Raw genomic sequence first — 26906 nt, forward strand, 5'->3', positions numbered from 1 at the left:
GATGTCTATGGCGTTGCTGTAGCACGGTTTAATTTATTCAAGGTTTTAATTGTTCATGCACCGTAAAATAACCATACATATAACAAGAAAGGATCATATAAGTAATCATTTCTAGATGTTTCTAAAGAAATTATAATGCTGACTATACAGAAAACACAAGAACCTGTCTCTCTAAATATATTCGGTTTTTGCACCACACATTAATTTCCAAGACTTCATATATAACTTTGTACAATCCAAGAACATAGAACCTAACTGAGCAGTAACTTAAAGTTTGCTACACAATGATATTTTACCACTATTCTCACCTCTATACAAGGTTTATTATGGAACACATAATAAAGTAAACGATTATTAAAGATACGGACACCACAGTATATTCATTCTAATAAAACATAATAAATTTCATGGTGCACAAACGAACACAAGTGCATTGGTATAATAATACTTTTCAAACAAATACCAAAAAAAATCATCACAATATGAGATGCACATTAAGTACAAATTCAAATATCAAATTCATCACTATTGTCAAATACATATATCTCCCTCAAACTGGCCTGTGAATTAACTTTTTCAAATCTTTAAATTATTTCAGTCTTTAACTCTCACATTTAAGAGTGTCTACATTGTGCCATTTCTATTTATGACACACTGCAGATACTCCAGGCATTTCGCTCATTTATTTATTTAAAATAAAAGGATTACAATTGTACATTTTCGGACAGTCTGTACATTTATTTAAACAGTAGTGGTGGAGATTTTTCTGTTATATCATTAAACCAGTAGGAGGCGACAAGTCACTTCAACTCAAGGTAAAAAACACTTTTGATTGTTTTAAGTACGTTTGGAAATTGAAGAAGAAAATTGAATTAGGCAATACTGTGTCGATAGTATATGTTACTCAATATTACCTTCTTATGTTAGTTTTTGAGACCCCAGCACCAACACATTCTTCTTTTGGTAGTTCATATGTTTTTTGCATTGTACCTCACAAAAAGACAAGGAGGCACCAAATAATATCATAATAACAATACAGATACAATTATGTTTTTTACTAACTATAGCATTAATTGAGGTTGACTAGAGGCTGATATGTTATTCATGTGAGTGTTTGCCTTTTGGTTTAGCCTTTTTCACAGTATTTGCACAAGTGTCTTTTGTTTGTTTGTGAGTCAGGGGCTCTTGAGACGGGACATGGCGGGGTTGATGAAGGAGAAGTTGTTGAACATGGTCTGGTCCACACTGTTGATCATGATACAGTCTGTGACGGAAAGTCGAGGCTTCTCGTTGATGAACTCCTTATCGAAGTTACTACAGTCACTTGCTGATTTCTGTAAACAGAGAGTCAGTGTGTCAATCAAAGGTCAACTTTGTTCCAAAATCTACAGCAGTGAGCTGCTGCCTTGCTGTTTACCGTAACTCAAATGGAGCCTCAAAAGTTACTCATTTATCATCGTAATAATTTCTCGATAATGTTGCACACCACAAAAATCATACTCAATGCTAGCATTTTGCTAAGCTAAAAACACAGCATTCTAATAATACTCTATAATTAAAATCATGCTTGATTGAAATATACATACATCTAAATATACATCTTGTTGCGTCTTCTAATTTTTTTACCTCAGTGAGCTACAAATTAAATTTACTTGGTGCAGAAACCCTTGTTGGCAAGCACAGAAGTAAGACATTTCTTGTAGTTGGTCACCAGGTTTGCACACATCTCAGGAGGGATTTTGGTCCACTCCTCTTTACAGATCCCCTCTAAATCATTAAGGTTTCTTGGCTGTCTCTTGGAAACTCAAAGTTTCAGCTCCCTTCACAGATTTTTTATAGATTTGAGGTCTGGAGACTGGCTAGGCCACTCCAGGACCTTAATGTGCTTCTTCTTGAGCCACTTCTTTGTTGCCTTGGCCTTGTGTTTTGGGTCATTGTCATGCTGGAAGACCCATCCCAAGCCTTCTCTGAATCATTTAGATGTTCATTGGCAAACTTCAGATGGGCCTGTACATTGCCTTCTTGAGCAGAGGGACCTTGCAGGCGCTGCAGGATTTCAGTCCATTGTGGCGTAGTGTGTTACCAATGGTTTGCTTGGTGACTGTGGTTTATATATATATACATATACACGCACTAATATATACAGTATATTAATGCTGTCAATCGATTAAAAGAAATTAACTAATTAATCGCACTGTTTTTCTGAAATTAATCGCGATTAATCCCACCTAACATTATACTTTTATATTGCAATAATTTCACATTCAATGTTCAAATTAATGAACAAACATAAAGACAGTATTTTTTTAAATATTTGTTTAATGGCATCTTTATTTTTATGACTGAAGGCCAGTTTCACTGATACCAATTAATTACTGATAAAAATGTTTCCCCACCATTGACTATAGCCATTCAACTTTACATTAAAATTAAGAGCTATCAATTTGAACATTTATTAGACTTTAAAAATAACTTCTAATTTAAGTGAATTTAAAACAATCTTCACATAAACCCATTATAATAAATGTCATATTTATCTACCGGTGCCCCTCAGCAGAAATATACAGAAATTGAATAAAGTTATCAAACACTACATTTTCTGACCCATTTCAGTCTCTTCTAATGAGCTGACGAGTTGAATCGAGTGTGTTAGATGAGGGAGACAGTGCTAGGATGCTCCAGGACAGTTTTAAAAACCATTTCAGAGACATGTTCTTAATGTAACTCATATATATTACATGCATGCACAGTTTTATGGCAGCTTTAATCACCTTTTTGGTAACTTCGTGACTTAACTGATCACGACATTGCATGCTCATAGTTTCTTTCGCGATTTGATATGAAATGAGACAGGCTATGTGCGTGTATTGAAGTTTGAAACATCTCTGGATTGATGTGATCGTAAAGACTTTCTGCGACTGAATAAATGCACTTCTTGTCAAGAAAAAAGAGACAGAATTAGCAGTTATGTGTGGCGTGGCCACTGTATGTATATGTGTGTGTGTGCTTGTATATAAAAAAAAACTTTCTTAGCTAGAAAGATATTTATATGGCATATGTGGGCAAAAAAAAACCCCAAAACATTTTGGACATTGGAACTTTTTTTTATAAATTATCTCAGAATTTCAGAATCGGAACATAATCAGATTAATGAACTGCAATCTTTCTGATAATTTTTTTTTCACTGAGCCTGTCGCATTCTGGGATTGCATTTTAAAAGCTTCATGCAATCCGTTTTGTAACAGCTTATGCATGAAGAGTGCGGTTATCTTTAAAATGTTATCTAGTTAGGCAGCTCATTAGGTTTTGGAACGGAACAACAGTCTTTTACAGCAGTGATGAACTTACCACAGTAGGCCTGAAGGGCGGCTCCACCTGTCGTTTCTCTAGTGTGTTCCAGTCCGTGTCTCTAAAGAACGCATGCTGTCGTATATTTCCTTTCACACCCAGTCTTCGCTCTGGTTCCCGGACAAATAGCTAGAACCATTCAGAAAACCCAGTTATAACAGATTGAGACCCACAAATCAGAGTAAAGCATTCTTCTATTTAACATTAACGCTGACATACCTTTACAAGAATGTCTCGTGCGTCTCTAGTTAACCAGCGTGGGTAGCACGGGTCATCTGTGCGAATCGACTGAAACAGCTCTTCCTCGTCATTGCCATGAAATGGGGACTGGCCAATCAACATCTCATAAAGAAGGACACCAAATGACCACCAGTCTACAGAAGTCCCATATTTCTGCCCAAGCAGAATCTGTGAAGCATAGTGTACATTTTTGTTCAATCATTTTTTTACATGTAAACAATTGAAAATAATATATATTAACTATAGTAAATGTGGTAGCGATCCTCACCTCAGGAGCGATGTAGTCTGGTGTTCCACAAAAGGTGCACGTTCTAGCTTCTCCATCCATGTTCTCTTTACACATGCCAAAATCTGCGATCTTGATGTGACCATCAAGGTCTAGCAAAATGTTATCCAGCTTAAGATCTCTGTGGAGGCATAATACGGATATAAATATATGGAAACATTGAAATATATCTATCAACGCTTTTAGCTAATACTTTATGTAATATAGTTTCCACAGTAGTGTATACCTGTACACAATGCCTTTAGAATGTAGAAACTGCAGCCCACAAACGATCTCAGCTGCATAGAACCTATCGACAGAGAGAATAGAGGAGGTGTAAGAGAGTCAAACCCAGAGAAAAGAAGAGTAGGCAGAGTCTCAGCTTTTAAAATGTGTTTGTGAGGGTTGCATATGAGTCTCACGTGGACCGTGGGAGGTCAAATCTGTGGCAGGCCTGGATGTGGAACATTAAGTCGCCCCCATTTAAGTACTCCATCACGAAGAAAAGATTTTCCTTTAGAGACCAATACAAAAAGAGATCAGTTCAAACAAAACTGCATTACTTCAGTATGCGAGAGTGACTCAGTGTGTGTCATGGGGTGGGCGGAATGTCCAAAATCTTATATTGTAATATTTTTTGACCACTACTTAAATTCATAGGCCTTGAACAAAAGTTTATAAATATAACACTATTTTTATTATTTATTCACTATATACAGTATTATTACAGTATTACTATATACAGTTATCATTAATTACTCACCCTCATGTTGTGCCATATCATGTTGCTCACAAATTAAGGTATTCTGATGAAATCCGAGAGCTTTCTGACCCTGCATAGACAGCAATGTGAAACATTATATGGCCCAGAAAGGTAGTAAGGACATCATTAAAATAGTCCATGTGACATCAGTGGTTCAACCATAATGTTATGAACACTTGTTTACAAGGAGAGGAATGCGCACTCATACGTCTTGCTACTCTCATGAAAGCGTGTCGAAGACTGACATGAAAGAGAAGAAATCGTCAAATAAAGTCATTATCTTTGTTTTCTTTGCGCACAAAAAGTATTCTAGTAGCTTCATAATATTATGGTTGAACCACTGATGCCTCATGGACTATTTTAACGATTTCCTTACTACGTTTCTGGGACTTGAACATTTCAGTTGTGTTGCTGTCTATGCAGGGTCAGAAAGCTGTCAGATTTCATCAAAAATATCGTAATCTGTGTTCTGAAGATGAGCAAAGGTCTTACGGGTTTGGAACAACATAAGGGTGAGTAAATAATGACAGAATTTTAATTAACGGGTGAACTAACCCTTTATTGCAGACCCTTATAAGAAATTCAACCTAATAAGAAAAGTTAAACCTTAACCGTGTTTTAAAAACCATAAAACAAAACAAGTTACATATCAAATATATAGCAAAATCTCTACTGATTGAAATTTTCCTATATGTCTTACTGCCCATCCCTAAGTGTGTCGGAGTGTATTACCTTGGTCTGGAAGGTGCAGTAGAGGTGTGTGAGGAAGGGATGTTCCCAGGCCAGAGACAGCACTCTCCTCTCCACCATAGTGCATTCAACATCATCATCCATCAGAACTACATCTTTCTTCAGGGCCTTTACTGCAAAAAACTGCCCTGTGCCTTTCAGCTCAGCCAGGAATACCTACAACACATATGCACATAAGCAAGATTTAGAGAGAATTACATGAGTATGCATCCAGAATGATGTTCCAAAATGTATTTAACAGGCTGTTGTCTTGTTCTGCCTAATTCAGCTATGCCATATATAACACCTGTCCATGAATGTTACCAAAGCTAGTTCCTTAAATTATTAAAAACATCCAAATCCAAATTGGCCAGGTACGCTCAGGACACAGTCTTGCAAACAGTTACCATGTTTACTTTCAATACGACAAAGTTTTGCCCAGATTCTGTTTAATTTCCTGTTTGGCATCCTCACAGTAGTATTCAAAGGTTACTCATTGCAGATTTGTTATTTATATCGGTTTGACCCATGGAATCAAAGGATGTCTCGTTTCTAGGCCAATCATTTCAAATGTTGGTAGGCTATATACTGTAGTTTAAATGAAAATTCACTGCTGTGATGTGTTTGCTGTGAGTTGAATACACTATTCTTACCTTTCCAAAGCTTCCCTTTCCCAGCATCTTATGCAGAGTAAAATGATCTAGGTTGAATTTGTGGTGCTCTTTGCGTGGGGAGGCATACAGGGGTTCAGTCTGTTCAAGACTTGGCCTGCGGCCCTCAGCCGGAATGTCCCATGAAATACCTTGATGCTCTGTAGGGAGGAACCAAGAACAGTTGGGCGTAAATGGATTGAACAGGACAGCATTAATCCATTAAATCAAACAATCAATCAGTCCAAAACCTAGTAAGCTTCTTAGCAAGGCAAAATTTTAGGCACAGTAAGCATGCTTCAGATGCAAAGTCTGATCCAAATGGAAGATAATAAATGATAAATTATGCTGCATAAGTCATTCTGTCTATATGATAAGACTGTATCTCACATATCTTTATAAGATAGGTCAATTCCAGAATGCTCAGTTATGGTGGATTATGTCACCGAGAATGTTTTTTAGAAATTTACATCCATTAATGTAAAATATTGACAGAAAATAATTCCCTTTAATTAAAATGGAATGTTTTACCATTGTTTTTGTGCGCTATGTAATTTTTGTGCTTATGACATTGTTAGATTAGCAACATGCTAATGTCAGATTTAACTGGAATCTGCTGTTATTTGAGCTTTGAACCCAGTTCAGTGTCTACTTCCTTTCGATCCCTACCTAGTTCCTTATAAGCTTCTGGTAATTTCTAGAGTGGGCATGTTTCGGTAAACTGAAAGAATTTTGATAATAGCTGACCGAGACAGACTTCCTGTCTCTTGCTACTAACTAAAGATTAATTTAATTACATTAATTACTTCAGAAAGCTAAAGAAATTTGATCTAATTAAATTAATCTTTAGTTAGTAGCAAGTTCGACCCTCAAATCTGTTCAGAATTGGGAATATGTTGTTTTTGCATATGTTATATTTACCTTTGCGTGGTAGATTTGGTGCAGGCGTGAGGGGTGAAATTCGTAAGTGGCCTGAAGGCTCTCTAGTGACCCCTGCCTGACTTGCGCCCACTGGACCCTCTCGACCAGCAATCTCAGTATCCCGAGAGCTGCGAGCCTGCTATGGAAAGAAACGCACACATCAGATCAGATTTAACAACCTGCACCACATGATAATCTAGGTCATTCATGCAATGTGTACTACGTTCTCTATAGCATTGCTAGCATGTGGTCCTATATTGTACAGTACATAACTGCCGTTTTTGCTTTATTTTGTGTTGCGTTGAGCTTAGTGAAATTTTTCATTCAATATGGCGGATAGAAATTGTTATTCTACTTAAACTGGTCTATTTTGCCTAATATTTGTGTGGTATTTATTTTGTATGTTTATTAGAACATGACATTGTTAGCTTAGCAACATGCTAATAACGAACTCCATTGGAATGAAATGTGCATGACAAGTCTTTTGCTCTGTTAGTGTACTGGTGGATTATTAAAGAAATAGTTCAACAAATTATGAAAATTCTGTCATTTACCCACCTGCAATTTGTTCCAAACCCATAGGAGTTTCTTTCTTCTGTTGAAAAGACAATATTTTGAAGAATGTGGGTAACCAAACAGTTAATGGTTCCCACTGACTTAATTTGTAGAAATACAATGGAAGTCAATGGTGACCAAAAACTGGGTTTGTTTACCCACATTCTTCAAAATATCTTCTGTATTTAGCAGAAGAATGTCATACAGGTTTGGAACAACTTGATGGTGAGTAAATGATAACAGTATTTTATTTTTTGGGTGAACTATCCCGTAAATAAAACTGCTAGCCATTAAGCTTGTAACCAACTCCAGTACTCAAGGGGGGAATAGAGTTACTTTTAAAAGTCAAATTGAAATGCCATTAAACCGATGTGCTGTTAGGTAGCTTGCTATAGAGTGGGGGAACTATAATGTCACTTTGTAGGCGGATCGGCTGTTAGCATGAAACTGGTTCCCTCGACAAAAAGCCAATAGGATTTTTCCATAGGCTTTTGGATTATCGCAAAAAAATAAGCTCTGTGTTCAATCATAGTACATGAAACTTTCACGTTTTGTCCATCGAAGATAATCTTCACAAAAAACTTTTATGAATTTTGAAGCCTAAATGAAAGTTTCTTCTCAAACTGCACGTATAAGAGACAACTAAATGTCCGATCACATTTTGCCAAAATCCACTTGAACCCTTTGCAAAGACTGCCTAAAGAAACCCTCAAGCAAAATGACTGAATGTGGATTCCTATCGAAATGACTGGATTTCATCCAGTAAAATTTTGCCGGACAACAGTAAATGGTGTGACATTTGTTACATGCTTGTGTAAACATTGCATAGCATCTGTGATTCATAATATGTCTCTTCCAACCTGTTGAGTGCTCTCAATCATAGCCAGGGCCTCTGCCATTAGCTTCTGGTTGACGCCACAAAGGTTTGCTACTTTCCTCTGACATTTATGGTGAACGTTCATGCCACACTCTGCAGTAAGAAAAAATATTCAAAACATTAAACTGAAATGTATGTCTAACATTTAAAAAATAAAACTATATAAAACAGAGATAAAATCTAAATTTCAGAAACTTGATTTGATAAAACAGGTCATATGAATGTTTAGGGGTCATTCTACAAAACAGGTGAAACTTTAATATCTATTATAGGGTAAATGTACATATTAGCTCACCAAAATCTACATTGAGTCATTTTTAGCGCACAAGATATTGGTACAAGAAATTATGTTAAAATAAAATATTAATCTCTCACACAAAAATATTTAATTTGATTTTAAATGGCAAAAGCATTTCAATTAAGATGGACATCATTAAATGCAAAAAGTCTGGCTGTGCTTAATTGGTACATTTTTGTGTACCCTTTAAGAATACACCTGTTCCCATTAAGCTCACATCATGTTTTATTAAAAATTCTTGTTTATTTTAAACAACCTTTTTAAAGAATAATTTTTAAAAAATCACAAAAAAGAACACTAAAATCAAGCAACAAGACATTAAATTTAATCAGTTAGACTGTTATATAAGTAGTAACTTTATTTTTACGTAACACTTTGTCTTTATTCTCTTAAAAGGTTGCACATCAACTCTGTTACCATATTATCTTCACCATTTTAATAATTTAATCATTATTTCTTTTAAAAAAAAGACATCATCATCCTTTCTGTAAGTAAACAAGCAAATGTTTTTGTTCCTTTTTATAATTTTTCTTGCATTTTATTGCAAAAATATGTCCTAACATATGTATGCATTTATGTTTGTGTGTATGTGTTGTACCATCATTTTATATTTAATAATTACATTTAAGCACATTTTAATACTATAGACATTTACTTCAAAAACCACCTTTTTAAAATGGATAAAACACAGAATGATCCTTAGACATTCATAGTTGGCATGTGGTTGTGTAATGAATCACCTTCACATTTAAGGCCCTGCCGAGCAAGACCCCACAACAAGGTTCCACAGTGCTCACAGAACGTGGGGCTCATGTAGTTATATACTTTAAACCTGTGAGGCATGTCAATCTTAAAACGTTCTTTATGGATCTGGAACACACACATACACATAGATTTAGTCTGGAAAACTAAGTTTTCACACTGTACACACCAGGTCTACAAGGAAAATGTCCAAAACGTGATTTTCAGTGTGACTCAGTAAAGTGTGGAAAGACTGTTTCCACACTTTACTGTTGGTAGACTGTGGTGACTACAAATTACTGAAAGAGGAAGGAGTCTGCGACAAAAAGATGATTCATTTTCTTAAAAATGTATAATTATGCGTTCATCTGCAATTACTAAAGCTTTTCTGAATCTATAACAAATGTCTAAAGGACTCTGACTTACTGTAAATTCAGGGCACCAAAACCCTTTTTGTGAGGAAAAACAAAGCAAAACACTTTGTGTGCTTGATATGATTGATTAAAGGGGGATAAAAAGGAACCCTGTATTTACCATGGTTTCTTTACTGTTTACTGCTGAGCCTGTGCATTTGGCGATGACTTTGTCGATACACTTTTTATGGATGGCAGCATTACATTCTGGGAAAAAAGAGAGAAGTGTGTAGGAGGAGTCCTGACACTGATTTAATGAAAACTATAGGAACTGGAACAGCAATGAGGATGTGAAAGAAATGACTTACGCCGACATTGATATCCTTGTTTATTCAGGCCCCTGTAGTAGGAAAAGAAACCATTAAGAAAACATTAATGTAATGTATAATTAATATACAGTGCAAATTTCCTTGCATATACATATACAAAGATATATTTTTCACAATTATATGTCATACATACGGTGGCCCAGTAGTGCACAACACAACGAAATCTTCATAACACAACGGAAACAAGTCACAACATAATGAAATTAGCACAATACAACGGAAAAACGCCACAACACAAAGAAATTATCACAAATCAATGGAAAAAAGCCACTACGTAATTAGCACAACACAATGGAAACAAGCCGCAACACTACATAACTAGCACAACACAATGGAAACAAGCCACAACACTACATAATTAGCACAACACAATGGAAACAAGCCACAACACTACATAACTAGCACAACACAATGGAAACAAGCCGCAACACAACTAAATTAGCACAACACAACGTAATTAGCACAACACAATGGAAACAAGCCACAACACAACGAAATTAGCTCAGTGCAACGGAAACAAGCTGCAACACAACAAAACTAGCACAACACGATGGAAAAAAGCCACGACACAATGAAATTAGCTCAAAACAATGAAAACAAGCTGCAACACAACGTAATTAGCACAACACAATGGAAACAAGCCACAACACAACTAAATTAGCACAACACAACGTAATTAGCACAACACAATGGAAACAAGCCGCAACACAACTAAATTAGCACAACACAACGGATACAAGCCGCAACACAACAAAACTAGCACAACACGATGGAAAAAAGCCACGACACAATGAAATTAGCTCAAAACAATGAAAACAAGCTACAACACAAATAATTTGTCCTATGTGTTGTGATGTGATGTGGAGATTTCTTTGTGTTGTGCACTACTGGGCCACCATACATACACCTGTATATCATCAAATAAATTTGATGCTGAGTAAATTTTATTACATTTAGTCTATTTTAGTCTTTTTTTTTATTGATTCAGTGATTGACAGATGTTTTAAAGAGGCCATAACATTAAAGTTAAACTGTTCAAAGTTTATCAGTGCACAGTATTTTAAAGAAACTTTTGTTTTCATAGTCTTAGTCAAATATTATAACTTGCTCTGTTGATATAAACAAGGCAAAATAATATTAATATTTTTATTGCAGTAATCAATATGTTTTACATGTTTTCATCCGATCAAATCAAAATAGATAAATAGATCCATCCATAAAATTCCACCCCATATTATGTTACGAATGCTGTTTCATGTTAAATCTACAGAGGACTGTAAAGAAGTTATTTTTTAAGAGTTTTGTTTCAATATAGCCTATAAATATTTGAGACAGTGCATAATACCAGACAAACTCCTTGCAGACTGAACAGAAAGTCGGCTGAGGGAAAAAGGTGGCGGTGAACTCGTGACATTTGACCACATGAACTTTGGCCTGTTTGATGGCTCCTCGTCTGTGATGCAATGCGAACACCCCTTCTTGTTCCTGTTCGGTTTCTCCATTTCCTTCACCGTGACCTGCAGCATCTAAAAACAAACAAGAACCCACATGAAAACACCAAAAAATTATTTATGTCCCCTGATCCCATTTTGAAAACTCAACCAAGCTCCATCAGCTCATGAAAACATGATAACATAATAAAAGAAGTAATAATGCTAACATTAATCAGCGAGAGATTGTGTGTTGATCTGAATTAGAGAAATACTCACCACTCCTCTCCAAAAAATACCGTGCTTCCATCAATAAGCGACCCTGTGGCTTCAGTTCCACCTATATTACAAAAATAAATCTTATTAAATAATTGAGAATATATATAACACATCCATTTTTATCAATTTATTTTAGTGCTGGGCAACGATTAATCACGATTAATCGCATCCAAAATAAAAGTTTTTGTGTATATAATATGTGACCCTGGACCACAAAACCAGACATAAGGGTCAGTTTTTCGAAATTGAGATTTATACATCATATGAAAGCGGACTGAATAAGCTTTCCATTTAAGTATTGTTAGGATAGAACAATATTTGGCCGAGATACAACTATTTGAATATATGGAATCTGAGGATGCAAAAATTGATTTAATGGCTATGATGGGAATTGTATTGGTTTTAATGGAAACTATAATGGTGTCTACTGGTATGTGACGGATTCTATTGGTGGGATGTTAAATCCTATTGGAAAAATGCCCAAAACACACTACAAAAATGAATTTTGTAATGGTTTTACTGGAAAAAGTTAATGGTTTATAATGGTATTTTAATGGAAACCATTAGAATTTCTATGATGGTTTCTAATGGGCTTCTATTGTTTTTTTTTTTTAGCATGGAAAGATGAAGAAAAATTACTCACAGTTCTTGAATGGAAAGCGTTCAGATAATCTTAAATACTGAAAGCACTCTTTGTTTGTTTTTGTTATGTTTCTATGCTCCTCTTTATTATTTGCCACTTGCTAGTATGTTTTGAAGTTATAGGCTATTAGTTTAAAATTCTTAACATACAACTATTTTAATATTTTTTTATATGTAATTAGTTTAAAAAGTACTTAATTACTTATGTAAGGATATGTAAATGTAAGGATTTTTAAATTTTCAAGTCGGTAAACTAATTAATTAATAAGGGGGGAAAACAGTAGATCAAGAATCGTTCTGGAATCGGATCGTGACTCTCAGAATCGGATCGAATCGGATCGTGAGGTGACTAAAGATTTCCACCCCTAATACGTGTGTATTTATATATACATATTAGATATACACAGTATACACACATAGATTATGTAGACCAAAACATTTCATTTGGATGCAGTTAATCGCGATTAATCGTTGGCCAGCACTAATTTATTTTTTATTTATTTAATTTAATGTTCTAATCCACCCAAAATTGTAAAAAAAAAAAAAAAAAAATCACAACAAAAAAAAGGCGTCAAGCTAACTCAATAGTCAATGGACTGTATCAGCACTGGTAACACATTTGTTTCCATTTTTCTTTCTCACCCAGATCTCCAGTTTGCCATTCTCTTTCTTACAGCGTGAAGCGAGGGTGTCGAGTTGAACAGTAGCCTCCGTCTTTAGCTCAGCCGTCTTGTCCTTGACCACCACATGCATAACTCGTCCTCTGTGGACGTGAGCGTCAAACGTGCTGCTCCAGGGGGGATACATGGTGGGCCGCTTCTGTTTGTACACCTGACCCTTTTCTACAGACACACACATATAATGCAAATACATCTCCAAATCAGTTCCACACCGCTGACGGTTTGACTGGACTAAGCTTTAAAAGTATCAGCACGAGCAAATCACTTCGTGTGTTACAGCATTCTAACTGGATTTACCGGATCTGAAACTAATACTAGTGAAATGGCACAATGCTCTTTCTGTTTGATAGTAATCTGACAGCCTTTACTGCAGGAAAACAAATATAGACCCATGCAAATGAAACCATGCAATTTTGGTAGAATGTCAACATTTTCCCTTTGTTAAAATCAGGTCTGCTTTTTTCTTAATGCATGCTCCTGGTCTTATTGCGCACGTTTGCAATAATATTTCATCAAAATAACTCTTTCCTTTTTGCTAACATCATCAAGTCCTCTTATTTTTAGCCCCTCCCCTCCAACCACCTGCCTTGATTCAGTGTATAATGCCTACTTTTCTTAATCCAATAAATTCCCAATGAATAAAATCAAGTTTAGGTCTACATTGATTTCTTTAAATAAATATATTGTTTCACTTGTTGTTAAAAAAAGGTTGCAAACACTTTCATTTAATGTGTAATTTGACATAAAAATTAGACATACAGTTTATCTGACTTATATTTGAAAGCAAATCAAGAAGAATGAAATTATAAAGTAACTATTTCTGTAAAAGTGCATTTGAACTTACCTACTGTGTGCATGTTTATGGCAACTGAGGATTTTTAATACATCAGCATATTTACATGCACGGATGTCCATTTATTTATTTATTGGTTAAATTACTTTGTTTCACTTGTTGTTAAAACAGGTTGCGAACACTTTCATTTAATGTATAATTTGACGTTAAATACATAAAAAACTTGGAAATCATATGATCTGACTAGTGCTTGATAGTGAAGATGATTCAAAAGTGTTTGAGACTGACTTGACACTTTATATTTTGACAGGTATGTGTGGTTGCGGTTGGTTGGTTCTAGAGAATGAAACCAAAGGGGTTGCTGGGAAAGCCTTGTGTCTTCAGTACTACTCAGTGGCCATGTTTGAGTAATATGCATGTGTGTACAACTGCTTATCATTTCATCTGATCTGATTTACACCAACATTTTACCAACTATGGACATCCTTGCAAGTAAATATATGGTGCATAAAAGTTATCAAAAATGTGCATGAAGTAGGTGAGTTTAAATGCACTTGTGCAGAAATGTTTTCTTTCTTATTCATTTGATTTTGTCTTTTGAGTCTTTCAAATGAACTAGTTGAGCCAGTTTTTAAATTCTTTACTCACTGAATCAGTTATCCAGTTGCAGTGGCTTCGGAAGAATATAGCACAAAAATCCTATGGAAATGTATGATAGTTTTAATGGTCTTTTCCATTCTTTTAAAACTTAAAAGCAACTGTTCACATTCATTTTATTTGCTTGGAAAAGGATGTCCAGAACATTGTTTAAAATGTATATAAAGATGGTTATTTGGGTTTGGAACAATACGAGGGTGAGTAAATAATGACATAATTTAAATACAGTTCCTACAGTAATGCGTATAAAAACATCTTGACAGCATCTGCAAAACATTTTGTGTTTTTCCATATTTGGTCGTCAAATGCTATAATGAAAACAGCTTTGGTTCCATATTTGGCATCTGTCTGTCATCATAAACTGATGCTGAATATTCTAATGACTAAGTATCTTATTTGAAATTTGTGTGATAGACATAGACTTGCTTTATGAATCACAACCTGAAGAGTATGTTTAATAGGAAAGAAACTGATACCTCCTTTTTACTGATAATGACACTCATGACACACACTTCCCTTAAAGCAATTCACTCTAACACACAAAACATCCAATAATAGTACATTTTGTTTTCCAATTTTGACCAGACACACTTTCACCTACTGAAAACTGAGTAGGTTGATCTTGTGGGTGTTTCTTCCACTACGGGCAATTTAGTCTTTTTGAACTTAAAGTAAACAAACTTTATTAAAATAAAATTTTCAAATGTTTCTTTAGCATTGATATTTAAAATGCAACACTTTAACACATACATGCATCACAGGAGATTTATTTTATTATTTTAATATATTTTCTTAAACCATTGTGCCATTTCCACCACATCTGTAATCAGCATTCATTTCTTTGCAGATTTTACTTTTTCTTTTTTGCATTATAGCGTTTTATGTACAATAGATGCAATTAAATAGTATTTTCAGTCTTTTTGCATAATTTGACAAAATTACAGCTTGATGCCCAATAAAAATATTTGTTTTTATAAATAATATTTACCTTGGTTTTTACTTATTTTCTTTGCACATCACAAGAGCGCGCATTTGAAAGGGGTTTCAGTGCCCTGCCTGCATATTAGTAGCGGTTCCCTGATGCCCGCAATTTAATTATAATTACCCAACGATATAATTGTGAGAGAAAGTATTTTTTTTTTCAATTATCCTCCCATCTCGTAGGCAATTTATTCCCCTTAGGGGTTCTGTAGTATACTTATTTTCCTTTCCAAACACGAAATTGGGATGCGGCGGACTGCGCAAGAGGGGGTGGGGGGGGGGGGATCACGATGCTGGCTTACCATCGTTATGTCTATCAGCCATCGGCAATGGACAATGACATCGTCTATCGGCCCAACCCTATTGTCTACTTAACAACTAAACAGTAACTTGGAGAAAAACAAATTAGGGGCAAAATTGTTGGTTGTTGTGATAATGACACCAGAGTTAAGTTATATTCACTTAGATTATCATAGTTTTAAGTTAAAATGTAATTAATAAAGTAATTATTAATATTTGTATTAATATATTTAATTTTTCAGCATTTCATATTGATAGATTTTCATATTTTAAGATTAAACTATAGAAAATATAGATAAAACTAAGAAAAAATATTAAAATCTGTACATTTTGAAATTTGAAAAAGTGGAAAAAATATGTACTGAATTCATGGTAAAAAGTTTCCAATTTTAATGTGACCTTCATAACAAAAAATGTTACTATCTGTTTTTCACACTTTTATGGTAAACTGTCCTCATATATCTGAAGCAAAAGTATTTCTTACCCGTCTCCACAGCCTCTTTCATGTAGACAGCACAGTATGGATTGAGTACTTCTTCATGGTAGGCAAGCCCAGGGTCCATCTCAAAACTCGAAAAACCAATCCTCAGGAATGGAGACATGACTGTAAACTCCCAGATCCGACAGCAACAGCCTCAGATATACAGTTTCCTGTTGAAATATGGTGGATAATTCCACTGTAAGGATCTTCTGTACAGTGATGCACTCCTATTTGATGTTTGTTTTCATGTTTGTGATGTCTGATGTATGGGTTTCGAATCTAAAGCGGCTCAGTAGAGGGGCACAAGCACTGTATAGGACAAGTCTGGAATGGTGGTATCCTTAGCTCCGTGGTATCCAAAGTAATATTTTTTCAATTGAAGTGTTTAAATTTGTCCTTTGTCCATCAGATCCGGCTCTCTTTCCACTGTTTTAGACGGAACGATGTTGGGATGAAACGGTTGAAACAGTCTACAAAAAAACAGAATAAAATATAATAAATTCAAGTAAAGTACAACAAAAAAGAACTAAAAGTAGTAAATTAATTAAAAATTACAATAATATATTTATATTAAATGAATATTAGTAAATTAATAAAGTCATAGTATATTATATACAGTTTGAGCAGAAAAAAATAAGAAAATAATTGCGAGCACTTTATTTTAATTTATTTTTAGTTTAATAACATTAGTAATTAGTACATTCAGTATTTGACACTATGATTTTTTTCTATTTTTAATGTTCATATACAACTCTGATTCGTTCATCATTGTTAATAAAGTCACATAATGATGAAACTTTTCAGTTAAGTCTCCTTAAACCATTAACTAAAGCTCAGACGAAAAAAGGCATAAACCACCCAGTTGTAAAGATCATTCTGATATGCTCTCTGTCAAATGGAAACACAACTGAAGTCATGCTTTAACTTCTTTCCATACTACACATGCCCTTTAAATTAACCATGATAACATGTACACCAACCTATAACACTTAACATGTCATAAAATAAGCAGAAAACACACTGACTTGTTAAACAGTTGGACCACAGAACCACAGGAAACGCTTAGAGAATACTTACCAGTTGAAAGCTATAAGGTAACTGGTGAAGGGAGAGAACCAGAGAGAAAGAACTATTAATAGATGTGAAATACAAAACTCCCATCCCAACAGCCTGCCAGGATTCACTTCCCTGCTGAGTCACAAACATACAGTACTAAAACACACGTCACGGTCACACATTTACACTTTGCTCAAACTTGCTGTTATATGTTGTAGTGCACGATATTCATGTTACAAATTCAGAAACCAAACTAGATTTGTACTTTTTTTTTTTTTAGAAAATGTGAGTGGCACTAACTCCCTGCCACATGCCACACTTAAGAATTACTGTTAAAAATCATTAACTAAATATTCTAATTAATCTCAAACAACAGCATTTGTGGCTTAAAGTAAATTACCACATAATTTAGATTCATGCTTAAAAATAAAAATCAAAGTTACAATGCAAGTGAATAAGTCCTATTTTGGAACGAAAATTTTTGTCAAGCACTTCTGTTAAAACTTAACAGTAGTTACAGTTGTGTAGCAGTAAGATGTTGTGTAGATATAAATCCTATTATGATAATGCTGTAAATAAGAATCTGAAAAGAAAGAAGCTTTAAATAAATATTTTAACATGCGTGAATAAATCCAACCACCCCTATAGATTTAAGTTTCACTTTCCATAATCCATGACGGACAGAAGAGCATCTTGGCTGCAGGGATTTAAATCTTTAACACGACTCAAACTGACACTTCATTGTAGTACTATGGTTTACGATTATCTCTTCAGTGCGCAGAGCGGACAAACAACAATAATATTAATATTGACTATGACTGGGATTGTCGTATACATAACACTATAATGAGAACACTATTATAATAAAACGCTGTGAATTTTTAGAGTTTAGTTGCCGTGTTTCACTTCTGCATTCAGGGCATTTTGTGCAGATAGTCTATAAGTCATAATATTAACGTTATGTTGTTTAAATAACGAAGCGTATTCTATATGAAATAAATGAGTTAAATATCATTGATTTGCTATCATATGCTTCATTCTACTGGTCATCTTTAACGCACACAGCTCAAAACAAATGCAGAACATTAACTATGTCATATTCATAACGGTATAACGAGAGCACTATTGTAACAAATGTTGTGAATTTCTATTAGGGTTTCGCTGACGTTTAATGTTAACTATCTTTTAATCAATACATAAAACATTATTTACCCCGTTTGTAACTGCGAGGTGTGCGTTACACATTTTCCCTATGTGTTAACATCAGCGATGACCGTCAAATATCTGACTTGACTCTTGGTAATGTGTTTTGCCCCGTCCCCAAACACATGATTTGACCAGCCTATATATATATATATATATATATATATATATATATATATATATATATATATATATATATATATATATATATATATATATATATATATATACAGTATCTCACAGAAGTGAGTACACCTCTCACATTTTTGTAAAAATTTTATTATATGTTTTCATGTGACAACACTGAAGAAATGACACTTTGCTACAGTGTAAAGTAGTGAGTGTATAGCTTGTATAACAGTGTAAATTTGCTGTCCCCTCAAAATAACTCAACATACATCCATTAATGTCTAAACCGCTGGTCACAAAAGTGAGTTCACCACTAAGTGAAAATGTCCAAATTGGGCCCAATTAGCCATTTTCTCTCCCCGGTGTCATGTGACTCGTTAGTGTTACAAAGTCTCAGGTGTGAAAGGGGAGCAGGTTTGTTAAATTTGGTGTTATCACTCTCACTCACTGATACTGGTCACTGGAAGTTCAACATGGCACCTCATGGCAAAGAACTCTCTGAGGATCTGAAAAAAAGAATTGTTGCTCTACATAAATATGTCGTAGGTTATAAGAAGATTGCCAATACCCTGAAACTGAGCTGCAGCACGGTGGCCAAGACCATACAGCAGTTTAACAGGACAGGTTCCACTCAGAGCAGGCCTCGCCATGGTCGACCAAAGAAGTTGAGTGCACGTGCTCAGCGTCATATCCAGAGGTTGTGTTTGGGAAATAGACATATGAGTGCTGCCAGCATTGCTGCAGAGGTTGAAGGGGTGGGGGGTCAGCCTGTCAGTGCTCAGACCATACACCGCACACTGCATCAAATTGGTCTGCATGGCTGTCGTCCCAGAAGGAAGCCTCTTCTAAAGATGATCCACAAGAAAGCCCGCAAACAGTTTGCTGAAGACAAGCAGACTAAGGACATGGATTACTGGAACCATGTCCTGTGGTCTGATGAGACCAAAATAAACTTATTTGGTTCAGACGGTGTCAAGCGTGTGTGGCGGCAACCAGCTGAGGGCTACAAAGACAAGTGTGTCTTGCCTACAGTCAAGCATGGTGGTGGGAGTGTCATGGACTGGGGCTGCATGAGTGCTGCCGGCACTGGGGAGCTACAGTTCATTGAGGGAACCATGAATGCCATGACATGTACTGTGACATACTGAAGCAGAGACTGGGCCGCAGGGCAGGATTCCAACATGATAACGACCCCAAACACACCTCCAAGACGACCACTGCCTTGCTAAAGAAGCTGAGGGTAAAGGTGACATGCTAAAGAAGCTGAGGGTAAAGGTGAGATACTAAAGAAGCTGAGGGTAAAGCTGAGGGCGGCCCTCGTGTGGGGCCCTCTTGGTGTGAAGACCAAAGAGTGTAAAGACCATCGACTCTACCGTGCGACTCCACCGGGCTAGGACACCGGCAAAGGATATAAGTATCGCTTTTTATTTTTATTTTATTTATTTTTTTCCTTTATATGTTTACTATTGAAATGTTGTTGTTGTATGCATTTGTCCATTTTATTTAATTTCTGTATTTTCTTAAATGGGTGTGTTTAGAGTATTTAAAGAGTGTTAACTTTTAGTTTTAGTTACTTTTTCTTATTTGTAAGTCGCTTTGGATAAAAGTGTCTGCTAAATGACTAAAAGTAAGTAAGTAAGGTGATGGACTGGCCAAGCATGTCTCCAGACCTAAAACCTATTGAGCATCTGTGGGGTCTCTAACATCCACCAGCTCCGTGATGTCGTCATGGAGGAGTGGAAGAGGACTCCAGTGGCAACCTGTGAAGCTCTGGTGAACTCCATGTCCAAGAGGGTTAAGGCAGTGCTGGAAAATAATGGTGGACACACAGAATATTGACACTTTGGGCCAAATTTGGACATTTTCACTTAGGGGTACTCACTTTTGTGGCCAGCGGTTTAGACATTAATGGCTGTGTGTTGAGTTATTTTGAGGGGACAAATTTACACTGTTATACAAGCTGTACACTCACTACTTTACATTGTAGCAAAGTGTCATTTCTTCAGTGTTGTCACATGAAAAGAAATAATAAAATATTTACAAAAACGTGAGGGGTTTTACTCACTTCTGTGAGATACTGTATATATATATACATACATACATACATACATCGATAATTAAAAACCAGATTGTTAAGTGTGTGTTTTTCTTAACTCAAGTTTCTCAAAACTCTGGCTTATAAACTCTCTTTCTTTCTCTAAATGTGTTACTGCCAAGTATTTCCTGTCGTTTGACTGACAGCTCAAACCGCACTTCCTGCATCATTGAAGGACTGTAGCTCAGATAGCGAGCTGCTGCTCTTACCTGTCTCTGCTACCAGGATAGAGAGAAAAGACAAACAACAGTAGTCAGATAGAAGGAACACAGCTGGACACAGACCGACAATTTAATGTCAGAATTTTATAGTAAGCCAATAAAAACTTACTATAAAGTTCCGTGATATTTCATCAAACAGTGTGTGGGGTCAATACTGACTCCAGAGTCGACAGAGTTGAACTATCCCAGCATGTGAAAGCTGCAGGGGTGGAAGAAGCGTGAGATCAAACCACAAAAGCCTCCATTGAACTCGCACACACTGGACTGGACCGAACTACAAATACATTTGACCTTTCGCAAGCCACTCGGGAGGTTAGACTTGTGAGGCTTGTTAAAGGAATATTCCATGTTCAATACTTAAGACTCAGGATCAGTCACCACAGAAAATCATTCTCAACTCTGTTCGTAAAAACAAAAATCTTTTTACATTAATCCACATACAATTGAAGTCAGCAGGAAAGTAAACGTTGAAGTTTTAATAAGCAGAATTGTAATGGTTGGTTTTTTTTTTTTAAAGCACTTGTGATAATTCCTCCTGTACAAAAAAAAAAAAAAATAGTCAACTAATGCTGGGTATACACCACAACATAATCGGGCTGATTTTGGGCCGATTTCTCCCCCTCCGACAATCCTAGGTAATGTCCCGATTATCTTGGTGGATCTAAAGATTATCTTATCAGATTTTCCTGTGGTGTGAGGTGTGTTAAGAGTGACTGAATCTGCTCGGAAGAACGTCAGAGGTGCCCCAATCGCGAATCGTAAATATTCAACATAATCAAAAATCCTGATGTGTGGGGGGGAACCCCGAGCACACCACACACTATAGCAGCAAAACGGTTAAATGTAGGATTTTCTTTCTCATGTTTGTGGTCTCTCACATTTTGAAAATCTTAAAAAATTTAAAAAATCTTTTAGTGTGTACCCAGCATTAATTGTCTTTTTGAGATGGCACTACTTTTCTCCTCTCCTTCTTCTCTTCTCTTTAAACAGTTTAAAGATTGAGTTTCGTCAATCTTTTTTTTATTAGTGTATTGTGTTAGACCCTTTTAGGTTTCAATGTTGCATAATATCAAACTGATTTTGCTCTGATATCAGACATATTTATTATGAATAAATCTTTTAATTTGCATTTATCAAGTTCCACATAAAAAGTTACAATAATTCTTTTTTTTATTGTTTTAAATTATTAATTATAGATACATTTATGTGTATGTGTATATATATATATATATATATATATATATACACGCACACACACACGCGTATATATTTATACGTCTACATTATCATATGCAAGATTCATATGCTTTTAAGAAATTAATCCTAAAATTAATTTTATTCACATTAAATTGATCAAAATTAACAGTAAATACATTTATCATATTACAACAGATGATGATAATTAGAAATGTTTCTTGATCACCAAATCAGGATATTATAATGATTTCTTAAGGATCATGTGACACTGAAAGGTGGAGTAATGATGCTGAAAATTCAGTTTTGCCATCACAGGTATAAATTACTAATTAATTTAAATTAAAAAAATTAAATGTAATTTTAAAATGTAAATTTAAATTGTAATATTTTACGGTATTGATATTAATATAATACTTAACTGTTTTGTGTTTACGATCACATAAGAGAAAAATGTGGTAACACTTTATTTTGATAGTCCACTTTAGACATTCTACTAACAGTAAGTAACTTTGCAACTACATGTCAACTAGCAGTCATTAGAGTATTAGTAGACTGTCTGCTTAATATCTTCTAACACTTTATTTTGATAGGTTCACAACACACAACATACTGAGAAACATTGCAAGTACATGTCAACTTATTCTACTAACCCTAAACCTACCCTACTAAGAGTTAATAGACATGTAGTTGCAAATGAATGAGAATTAATTGACATGTAGTTACTTATAGTTAGTAGAATGTCTAAAGTGGACTATCGAAATAAAGTGTAACCAAAAATGTTAATGCAGACCTAAATTAAACATAAATTAAGATATTATGGTATATTACTGTTAAAAATATAACCAAGACTGATGACAAAATCTAATGTTTGTTAAATAATGTCAAGTTTTAACAGCTATAAATTCAAAAACAGAACTTTTGCTATGAACAAACAGAAGAGGAAGTGTTTTTTTACAATCAAGGATTTAGCACTATATATTGTATGGTGTCTATTGTGAATGTGCTAAAAATCAGATCAACATCTAGCTAGCATCTTACACCACCACGCCATTGTTCCATGGCCTTTTAAACCCTAAAAAGTAAAGTAACAACCAAAAAGGACGAAAAACTGAAAAAAATCCAGCACAATCACTAGATTTTTTATTTCAAAGCCTGCTAGGCAAAAAAATTTTTTATTAAAAACAATTATGTTTACAGCTGCTTTTATTCAGTTATTTACTGTTATTGATGCTGGTACTGAGTTATCATATAGTACATGGCACACTTCACAAACCATCATTGCATCTGTGTTTGAGGTTTAGTACCATTTTATCCTTTGTAAAGAAGTCAACATGTAACCATTGAGCAGTACAACTTTTAGCCACATTTATTTTTTTTTAATCTTTGATTAACATCAATAAAAATAAGAAATATCATGACAAACTTTGCAGTTTGATAATTAGCTTTGATTAAAGCTATTTCAGCTATATACAACTGAGTATATTATAAAATGAAATATAGGAAAAGACATAAATGTACTGGTTGAAATGTCTTAGAAACAACTGCAGTAATCCATTTCAACTTAAATCACATAACGCTGACATAATTTTTGCTCTTGGTTAAAATGTGGTTGGAAATTGCACTCTGATGTGAGTAAGATGTTCCAGTGCCCGACATTTGCAGTTCCTCTAATTCACAGATATCATACCACAGAAGGTAGTATGTTCATATTTTTCTTGTTATTTGATAGTTTTGTTTTTTTGGATTACCCTATTTCCAAAATGTGTACTTTTAATATGGACGGTGGATCAATTGCATACAATTATGTCTGCAAACACCACACACAGAATTCAGACACTGAAAAAGACATTTTAAAGAACCTTTATGTAAACTAAATCATAATGGTGATTCTTTGGCAATAATAGTGTGATTTACAAGCAGTTTTTCTTAAATTATTGGCAGAAAGAGCTCAGGCAGGGATGTTTTGATATGATGCATAATGTCAACATCAATAAATAGCATTAGTAAACAATAAAAACAGATTCAAAGATGCAAACGTTATATCCAAAATATGTATCCAACAATCTCTTACATATCTCAGTTGCTTCTCTTATATTTAAATGAGATTAAATAGAAAGCATGTGAGACTGTTGAAAAGACAGTAATGTCTCAAACTGAGCTCAGATTTGCCAAAATACCAAAATCTACTATTAAAATTCACAAATCTCAACATTTTTTGTTATCAACTTGTGGCAACTCATTTTGTCTCATTTTAGGAGAAACATCTCAGTCAACACTGATACTTCATATACTTTAAACATACTGTAGCTTTGAAAAAGCAACATTTGAGATATTAATATCATTTGAAACCTTATAAAAGGGCTGCATTCAGCACTTTGGTAAGGCTAAAGCCACTACAGTTCAGCAGGTATTAACTGACTTAAAATAGACCAATTAAAGCAAAAAGTGCTCAAATACTGGATAAACAAGCTCTAAATCCTTCTATAAATTAAAAATCCAGGCTTATGCTTCCAACTGCAACAAAAGCTCGTGATCCACAGCTTGTGTGGGCATTGTAAGAGAAAACGGTGTGAAAACATGTTTTCTTATAACTGAAAATACATCCCACACATGTTGTTTTCTTTAAAAGATCAGCTTGTGTTTTAAAAAGAGCAGGTTCTCAAATGCAAAGTTTACTTCTAGCAGTTTTCTTCTACGTTTTGTGGTTTCCTGCAGCTGCCACACGAACAGCTTTAGTAAAGTCATCTGGATAAGTTTGCAGAATGTATGCGAAGATGTTATAATATGTTATATCTTATTAGTGAATTTCTAGACAGTCAACAACAGTTAGGCTACATCAGCAACACAGACAGACAGACTCTCTTTTCTATTCATATTCTTAGTGCTATATATACATATTGATTTTTAGAGTTAAACCAAGCTTAAATTGAATTTGAAGATTCATACATAACGTACAGAGTATGAAAAGAGCACTTACCCAGTGCAGCTGAAACGAACGCAGCTCTTCAGATTAGTTACTCTGAAAGTACGCCTTCTTATGGAACTTCTCTAGACCTGCGCGCACATGACGCGCGCGTTTCACACCTCATCACACGCTAAAGGAAGCAGAAAGAAATGGTGTGTGGTTTGCAGAAAGGCACACTCTTAGCTGCAGAAATATAGGTCGTTGACTTTTATTGTATTGCATTGCTCAAAGTTCGTATGTTTAATTTTATCAAGCGATTTTTGTCGTATGGATACAGAGATGCCAGTATTGCGTTTTGTAGCTTGCTATGTATTTTTGGTTTATTTTCTTATTTATTTTAAGAGGTAGGATAGTGTTGACAAATTCTACAATGTTACAAAGTCGTGCTTTCTGTCGGCTGTAGATGCTCGAGTCACTCTTTTGGATTCGAATCTTTTTAATGAATGAGTCAAACGGTTCACTAAAACGAGTCAAACGGTTCACTCACAAAAGGAATCATTTGGATGTCAAGTTATTTATATCCACTGGTATAGTTACAAAAAATGATTTTAAAAATACCCTTTTTACAGAAATACTATAGCATTTTGATAAACAGACACTGGCAATAGTTGTTCTGTCAGAGACTAAAAAAATAGTTTTTAATATTTCATGCTTATTTTTAACAAGCAACACTGCTTTTTTCCCCCCCAAGTAAGATACACTCTCAGAAATAAAGGTCTAAAGCTGTCACCGGGACAGTTCCTTTTCAAAAAGTAGGCTACATTTACCTATTATGTTCTATTATGTAAATTTTAAGTTCTAATGTTTACCTTTTAAGGTAACAAAATGGACTACAAACATGTATATTTTGAAAAGGTACCGCCCCAGTGACAACTTTTGTACCTTTATTTCTGAGAGTGTAGGATTTCCAGCACAAAACATGGTGTCTGTTGAGCTGTCTGAATGGATCCTCTATGCGTAAATGTACACTTTAGGTTGGCGAGTGGAGAGGATGCATGATTTTTGAATCGGTTCTTTGAAACCAAACGATTCAGTAAAATTAATCAGACGCCCCAAGTGCAGCAGGTAACTGCTTTGCCAGCAGGCGGCGCTAAATCATAAAAAGCGACACCTATAGCCTCAAAATACGTAAATGTAAACAGTTTCTCTTTCTGAATGTGTGCACCGATCGAAATATTGATTGATTGAATATTGATGGATCAACATGAGTGAAATAAACGATAAAATGGGGCATATGGGGCAATAATACTTTATGATATATATTATATATTATATTATATACATTATTATATTACATTAAATTGTTGTGCAAAAGAGACATTTTGTGGGAAGCAGTGCATAGTGCAAGATTTTGTAGTGCAATGCTCAAGTAAACATATATTTATTTGTAGTGCAATGCTCAAGTAAGTTTCCTAATGAGTCTTTGTAGCAGGGAGTGTTTATAGAAAGTGTCTAGTGTGCATATAGTGGGATGAGTGCGTTACTACAGGTGGTTTGTATAGCCCACTCACCTGTGTGCACACTCAGAATTGCACTTAGGAAAATTGTCAACAGTTATTAATGAGTTGGGGGGGGGCTGAGTTGATCAGATTCAGTTTAGTTTCAGAGGGGGACAGGGAGATTGGAGTTAAGAGCTCTCACAGACTGGGGAAAAAAAGCTGTTGAGCA

General features: G+C 35.0%; 1 protein-coding gene across 3 annotated transcripts; it reads right to left on the bottom strand.

Annotated features, from left to right (window-relative positions):
- Positions 1-25323, bottom strand: prkcq (protein kinase C, theta). Of its 3 annotated transcripts, none has more exons than XM_079399436.1 (19): positions 25251-25323; positions 17450-17470; positions 16376-16842; positions 13123-13322; positions 11839-11899; positions 11475-11655; positions 10109-10140; positions 9922-10007; positions 9387-9516; positions 8332-8441; positions 6917-7055; positions 5999-6156; positions 5349-5522; positions 4276-4367; positions 4101-4163; positions 3857-3995; positions 3568-3756; positions 3349-3477; positions 1-1334 (listed from the first exon to the last, which is right to left on the bottom strand). In XM_079399436.1, the coding sequence occupies exons 3-19, from the start codon at positions 16491-16493 to the stop codon at positions 1176-1178; spliced, it is 2160 nt and encodes a 719-aa protein (XP_079255562.1). In that variant the 5' UTR covers positions 16494-16842; positions 17450-17470; positions 25251-25323; the 3' UTR covers positions 1-1175. The 3 variants fall into 3 exon arrangements, with proteins under 3 accessions (XP_079255562.1, XP_079255563.1, XP_079255561.1); XM_079399437.1 differs by having other exon boundaries at positions 17450-17560; positions 25251-25300; XM_079399435.1 differs by lacking the exon at positions 17450-17470 and having other exon boundaries at positions 25251-25302.
- Between the last annotated feature and the right edge of the window lie 1583 nt (positions 25324-26906).

Source organism: Barbus barbus, assembly GCF_936440315.1.
Source record: "Barbus barbus genome assembly, chromosome: 39".
In the NCBI taxonomy this organism is placed as follows: Eukaryota; Metazoa; Chordata; class Actinopteri; order Cypriniformes; family Cyprinidae; genus Barbus; species Barbus barbus.